General features: G+C 48.0%; 2 protein-coding genes across 2 annotated transcripts; both read left to right on the top strand.

The window, feature by feature from the left end:
• Positions 1-735: 735 nt before the first annotated feature.
• Positions 736-3,000, top strand: LOC135385030 (neprilysin-1-like). Its single transcript, XM_064614206.1, has one exon. It carries the CDS (start codon positions 736-738, stop codon positions 2,998-3,000), a length of 2,265 nt encoding a protein of 754 aa, XP_064470276.1.
• Positions 3,001-5,108: 2,108 nt separating this feature from the next.
• On the top strand, positions 5,109-6,433 carry LOC135384043 (lactosylceramide 1,3-N-acetyl-beta-D-glucosaminyltransferase-like). Its single transcript, XM_064613295.1, has one exon. It carries the CDS (start codon positions 5,237-5,239, stop codon positions 6,326-6,328), a length of 1,092 nt encoding a protein of 363 aa, XP_064469365.1. The 5' UTR covers positions 5,109-5,236; the 3' UTR covers positions 6,329-6,433.
• Positions 6,434-7,522: the final 1,089 nt, after the last annotated feature.

Below are 7,522 nucleotides of genomic sequence, written 5' to 3'. Positions count from 1 at the left end.
CTCTCGGGTCGGTCGAGTCCTATTTCCGAACGCACCCTTGTGAGACCTGGAGCAGCCACACTACTATGCCAAACTCCACAGCAGTGTGTTGTAAAGCGTGAACAGTTCATATGACGTTCATTCACAGTACAGCGGCACAGCGGCACAGAGTTCATATGACGTATCCTTACCATATAAACCAGTTTTTCCTTTTGCGCGGCACCGTGAACTGCACGACGTCTGTTGCTGTTGAGATGAAAGAAGATGAATCAAGAGGAAGCGGACAACGGCGCAACACGCGCTGGATATTAGTGTTCATGGGCACGTTCAGGTAACATTTCATTCCTTCCATCTGCGTCATTCATCATGTCCAGGACATCGTCAACAGCTAATCTCACAGACACCAGCGCATCTTCCTTCTCGAAATACGAGCATCGCCGCGCTGCGTCTCCACGTCGGAGACGTCGTCATGCCTTGGCATATCCAACTCCATACGACCAAGTGTTCCGATCTTTCATCCCTTCTAACGCTCGGCCAAGTCTCGCTCACCAACACATTCCGCTCCCTCAGCCGAAACAATGTCGAAACTTGCAGAAGGCATCTTGCAAGCGCAGTGGGACACCAACGCTAAACCCGACCTTCGTTATAGTTGCACCAACTACATCCCCTGTAGATGATGGATCACTAGGGACACTACTCTTGAAATACATCTCTGGTCCAATAGCTCCACGCGGGAACGATACCACTCATGAAAGCATGGCGCCGAACACTAAGAGGTTCTGCAAGGTCAGCTGGAATTACTGTTCTCTTATTCTCTGCATATCGTTTATTCTCGGTATAATTATTCTGCTGGTGGGGGCAGCTGCCTTTTATATTCAATTCGTCGGTGAAGAGTTTCATGTTCAGTACACGGACCCAGGGAAACGATCTGAACTGCCTGCCATGGACAGCTCTTTGGCGACAGGCGTGGCGCAGCAGCCCGTGGTATGTACGTCATCTGGTTGCGAATGGAATGAAGAGTACTTATCAGGCAAGCTCAACAACTCTGTAAACCCTTGCGATGACTTCTACGGACATGTGTGCTCTGCGAATTGGTTTAACGGCAGCGTGAACCAGTCTTCCTATTTAATTCGGGCTTCCGCTGCTGTTATGAATGACGTTTGGAATTACCTGAGAAAGTATCCGTTCAATAGAACACTGACTTCCTTCGTTAACCAGGCAGCTTTTCTGGCTCAAGGCTGCATGGACGGACGCAAGAAGGACACAGAGTGGACAGCTCTCCATGGAATACTTGCTGATCTCAACATACCAGGTTGGCCATACGTCAGCGACATCCCAGACACAAAACCCCACGACGTCGCTAAGGTCACCGATAAGCTCTTAGGACTATCAACGTTCGTGAAGGTAATGTTGCGGCAACAACGATTCCACCGGGAGTTGCAGTTGCACATAGACTCTCCTCCTATGTTCATACGTCGGTTCGAAACATTATATCCCAGTGAACTGCTGGGTACGTATGTCGAGTTTGTGTACAAAGTGTTGTCACTGTTAAAAAGGCCAAGCCCGCTGACACGCACACTGGCGCTTGAGATTGCTCGACTGGAACAGATGATGTCAGACGCCGCGGATCACTCGGCTCGGAGCGTAGCTACCCTTCAGGACATCAAGCCTCTCACTATGCTTAGACCAATGCGCGGTTGGGATTGGACAGCTTACCTATCCTATTTTATTCAAGAAGCATCGCGTCTCACATCACGCGAGGTCGTGCTGCTCGACCCGAAATACATTGACCACCTTTCTGGTATCTTGAACCGCACACAGCGGCGTGTCCTAGTCAACTATATAGGGTACCGTCTGGTCATCTACATCTCCCCTCTGCTACCACATAATAAGGCAGGATTTGTCATTCCCATCAGTCACCATCATCCACTAGCAAAGAGTGTTTCGGAGCGACTCCAAGCCTGTATGAGTATGCTGGAAGGAATGTATCCCTTTGGAGCACGTTCCCTAGTTTGGTCGACGGTGTTGTCCAAGAGACTCTCCCTTGTCACGGGCGAGGCTGGATTAGCAGAAGATATCAAGATAATAAAAGAGATTGTACGTTCCGAGATGAAACAGACTGCGTCTTCAGCAAGCTGGCTTTCCTTAAACGAGTCACACACTGCTGCTCTCAAAATGGACCACATGAGCATTCAGTTGATTCCCGAGAACGACGAATTGTCATTGCCAGGCTCTTCATCGTCACCTATTGCTCTAGACCAACAGAATTTTCTTTGGACGTACTACAGGCTACTACGATTTATGCGTTCGCAGTACTGGACCGCACTTGACCTCAATTATTTCAACGAACCAACGACACACACAGAATCCGCTTTTCGACCAGGGTTCTCCTACGACCCTCAGCGGAACATCATAAAGCTTTCACCAGCTACCGTGGCGTTCGCAAGCAGCATTTCTCAACGCTTCGAAGCTAATTCCATACCGTTCCTGATATCTCCAGTAATCCGTGGCATGTTTTCTGCGATTGACCTCAGGGGTAGCTCGATTGGCTTCGACGGTGCTCTTCGCACATGGTGGTCCAATGCGTCAAAAGTAAACTTCATGGGTCGTGCATGGTGCATCCAAAACAGTTTTACGGAAGAAACCAAGCGACATGCGAAGTTGCTGGGCGGGTTCGATACTTCATTGTTTTTGGATGAAAACGTAGCCGATGGTGCTGTACTTCGTCCGCTGTACAATGTATTTCTCAAGTTTGCACAAAGGCAGGGTACTAGGGCGACTAAAACTGGGCGGCCATCTGGTACCGCACTTCAGAAGTTCTTTTTCATCAATTATGGTACAACGTTGTGCGAGCCAGCTCGTGGCCCGTTACACGTCAAGAATCGGCTACGATACAAAACAGCTGTCCCAGCAAAGTTGAGAGTGAATGTACCATTGTCGCACTTTGACGCATTCGCTGACGTGTTCGGTTGCGAATCGCCTGATCGGATGAGAAGGAAGCGTTCTTGCTCCCTCTGGTAAACGAACCTGCTAAACTAATTTCATTTGATCGAATTTCGGAATAAAGGCATATCGCAATAGAATTGAAGGTACTTTCTATTTATAATTGTAAAAGATATTGTTTGCTGACATTGCGAAGGAAAAAACCGAAACAAAGCGAACCATCAATTATCTGGCCTTTAAGAAGAGTACTTCCCTGGGTACAGGCACACAAGGTTCTCTAATTAGGCAAATCCTATACCGCGGAAGAAGTAAACTCTCAGAACCGTAGTCACCTACGGCAGCAGCAGAAAGGTAAGCGAACAAGGTACGATACAGATCAAGAGGGTAAAGTAATATTGTAGATAAATATTTGTTAGGTACGATGGCACTGAAACGGCAGGGCAGCAGGAAGGGGAGAGAGGGATATGTATGAACGGCACCCTAAGTAATTAGTTGCAGTGAAACGGCACCCTAAGTAATTAGCACCCTAATTAGTTGCAGTCGCAAGACCATAGAGAAAATTTGTTCGCACAGCGCTCAGAAACGGCGTACAATATCGTCAAAACAGAAGTACTGGCGTGTTCTCCTCGCTTTACCCTTGTCAATTACATATTTTGTAGAATTTCAGGACTCTCCGTTCAATTGTATTGAGCCCGAAATCGCAAATATTTTTAGTGTGCGACACTTTATCGAGATGGCAGCACATGTTCGAGATGCACCAAATTTTAATTTATTAAAAATCAACGGCTCAACCTTGTCTTCTAAAAATACGTCATTGACTAGAGAAAAGCTAGGAGAACACGCAGTACCAACGTTATGATGATCGTTTAGAGCGTTCATGTGTCTTGTGCGAACGAAAATCGCCCAGAGATTTCTGAAGAAGTGATTCCGCCTTAACAAGTAATAGACGGCTACCCAGAGAAAAGCAGTATCGGTGAGGGGCAGAAAACGGCCGTCTCTTAGCTGTTGTAATGGATTGCTCACGTAACCAATAGGCGCACATCTAGAATCGCATTGTTGGTAGGAAATCTAGTTGCAGAGCAGGGGTGACAGGGGGAGTTGTCGTACGTAATACAACATTCAGGATCCCAAAATCGCCGGCCGGACACGGTTATAACCCCTCCTCTGAGGCTTTCGAGGTACAACGACACCGTAGACTTGTCCTTGACTGCTTGTAGTTCAGGCATGAATTCCTGATGAGTAACACATGGTATGCCGAAAAACAGAACAACACAAAATAGTACCAATAGCGGTATGTTCTTTTTTTTTACTTTCGTGTTAGCGCCGCGAAGCAACTGTGGCTATGAGCGGCGTACAGATGAGGACAGATGGAGAAAGCACAGCATGAAGGAGTGGGGGACAGGGGGTTAGTATGCGTCCTGGGCCGCCTTCAGGGGGATTTGAGCGGACATTCGGCTGGAAAATCTTCGGAAAACCCAGGGAAAACCTCAGACAGCACAGCCGGTGGTAGGATTCGAACCCACCGCCTCCCAGTCAGCACAACATCAACGAGCGAGACGCCTTAACCCACTCGGTCATGCCGCTGGTTTCGGTATGTTCATTGGGGGCATTAAGTAGGCGCCCCGAGGCGCGAGTGTTTCAGACACCACTCACTTAACGCGACACAAGCGCCACTCGCGCACCGGGAAGTGTGAGACTCGGGTACGCTTTTCGCGCACCCGTTTCATTTCGATGCATGGAAGCAGCGACAAGCGTCCAGGTGCTTGAGATTTTCAGTGACGTACTTCCTGTTGCGCGGCGGTTTCCGGAGTTGGTTCGAGTTGGTTTTGACTCGGTTGGCGGTTTCGAGTTTTCATATTCGCACTGAACATAAAATACGAATGTACGTCCTGGCTGGTACTGAACAAGTGGGTACAGCGTTGCCAGGTTTTGAGCGATGCCGTCCAGTCTCATCATCTTTTAGATAAACCTCGAACACCCTCAAAATGTTAACACAATATTTTCTACAACTATTCGACAGATCTCTCCACTTTCTTTTCTGTTTTTGTCATATGACATGGGAAATAGAAATGGCATTTCAGATAGTAGCAAAAACGACCACAACATGGGGAACAAGAGGAAAAAGAAGTGTCCCCCCTGGCTGAAGAAGAAGAAGTGTCTCACGTGACGAAGGCGTTCTATTCCGATATAAGCAGAATGATATGACGATCCGCTTAATAGCTGTTACATTGGCTGTTCTTCCCTCCTGCGACACCATCAAGTCTGAAAAAGCACCATTACAGAGGTTGAGCAGTCCACTATAGTTTGTGTATGAATGAGCATGGCCCGGCGCAAGGTACGGCGGGGACGTAGAGGACCATACACCGTATTACTGCACGTATTACATCCACCTGCCATAAAGCGAGCTGTCATCGTCACGACCGCACTATTGTTCGTGTACTGTCTTCTCCTCTACCAGCCCTTCATATTCGTTACATCGGTACCTTACAGCGTATCTGCAACTTCCACAGCACCTGCAGTAGACTACGACACTGGAACTCTACTTCCACAGGACCTGGTGGTCTGTTTCAACTGCTTCCCGCCGCCTGTTAACCGATCCATCGTTTACCGCAAGCCTGCTGGAAGGGACGTCGAAGACGATACTGCTATCTACTACAACCCGAAACCACTCTTGGGTGCTCCGCACATCTGTCCGTTTGGTAAACAAGACGTCATCATCGCCGTAGTGTCAAACCCTTCCAACCACGCACGACGTAATGCTATCAGGAGGACTTGGGGGAAGATACATCTGTTGAACAAAAATTTGACGATTAGTACTGTCTTCTTCTTAAGAACAAGTGGCTTGGCCATCACGGACGCAGCTGTGAGGGCAGAAAGCAAGAAGCGAAATGACATAGTGCAATACGATTTCACGGATAAGGTTCATGGTGGCGATTCCCTTCAAGCAGCTATTATAATCAATTGGTTACGTCAGTGCAGGAACCTCACTGTCGCACTCAAGGTTAGAGACAATACCTTCGTGAATATCGGGTTACTTTCCTATGCCCTTGGAGTTCTCCTCCGCCAACCGGCCGACCTGTTCGGGAGGATAACAAAGCTCGGAAGCAGGCCATATCAACTTGAAGACTGTGCTTATTTGGTCAGGTCTTCCGTACTGTACTTTCTGAACCTGGCCACGGTGGAAGTATTGTTGAAGAAAGATGAAGGCGACTATATGATGACATTAGCTTCTGTGGTGAGGTTGCAAGTAATGCACTTCGATGTGTTCGGTACGTGCAATGCTACGGCAACGGACTTCCATCCATGTGAAATGCGCTCACTGCTCACTGTGCATCCGGTTGGGGTCGGGAGGATGAGTGTGCTTCACCGTGACGCTATGTTGGGCTTCAGGTGCGGATATGAATGATGGCGTTGTACGAACGCTTGAAGGACCGTTGCGTATTTAAGCGTTTGATCTCACCAAATGATGTTAATAATTGTATGACTATTGCAATATAAATGATGGATCATATTAAGTGTTTTCGTGAAAAACATCTGTCTTTGGTTTTGACATGAGAATGAAGTTGGTACGAGTGGTCTTAGGTACGAAAAGAGCGAACCGAGTCAGGGAAGCGCGGACGAGAAGACACAGAATGACACACACAAACTGGACTGTCTGCTCGTCCGCGCTTCCCTGCCTCGTCAGGTACGAAGTTCGTTCAGTGTGCCTTTACGCGTTACAGGCGTCGCTATCGGCTCTGCATCAAAGCATATTATTTCATCGGTGTTCAACTATCTTGAAAACGATTACCAGTAAAAGGAGCGACGTAACTTTAATGAATTAGGGTGGAGGATACCAGTTTTGAAAGTCTTCCTTGTGATAACGACGCTTAATAATTTCCGGTGAATATCAGTGTGAAAGCACCTTTCTGAAAAATACGTATACAGCTACGTAAAAAGACCAGTAGGCGAGAGTGAATTGGTGCTTACTATTGCAGTAGGCAATGATGACCCTGGAAGCGAGCCATGGGCAGTTCCTTAGAAACCAGTGTGAATAGATCGGTTGCATTTGACAGCGGCTGTGGCAACCATTCTATGATGCCCACAGAACACAGTGATGGACAATGTACCAAGAGTACTGCACGGACCACAACTTATCGGCCCGGCCCGGCCTGTACCCGACGCCATGGAGCGCCCCGTGCGCCCCACTGAAAAAGTGCTTTTGATCAATCGCGTTCTATAAAGAGAAAATGAATATTTTCTTTCCTTTCTAATATCGCTGTCGAGTCCCATAGCGTACCGTGCGCCGATGCGGGGTGGATTTCCCGAATGGTGCGTGATGGAACTAACCTCGAATGAAGTCCGCTGTGCAACACCGGATACGCTGCCCAGATACGGTGCAGTGAGGTCAGTTCGTAATTGTGCTCTGGCGAAAAGAGGGTGCCGTGCGAATGAGTGTTGATGGATGCTAGTGTATTTTTTCTTGAAGTTTCCTATATAGTGGTTCGTGTGGCACTGCATGCGGGTGCTCTGGAGATGTATAGAGCATGGTTTGAGATGTGTATGTCGTGCCCGAGCATGTAGTGCTGAATGTAAGATGCTCCATGTGAGGAGTTTCATG

Source organism: Ornithodoros turicata, chromosome 2 (genome assembly GCF_037126465.1).
Source record: "Ornithodoros turicata isolate Travis chromosome 2, ASM3712646v1, whole genome shotgun sequence".
NCBI classification, from domain to species: Eukaryota; Metazoa; Arthropoda; class Arachnida; order Ixodida; family Argasidae; genus Ornithodoros; species Ornithodoros turicata.
The sequence above is the reverse complement of the archived record's forward strand: the minus strand, read 5'-3'. Positions and strand labels throughout refer to the sequence as shown.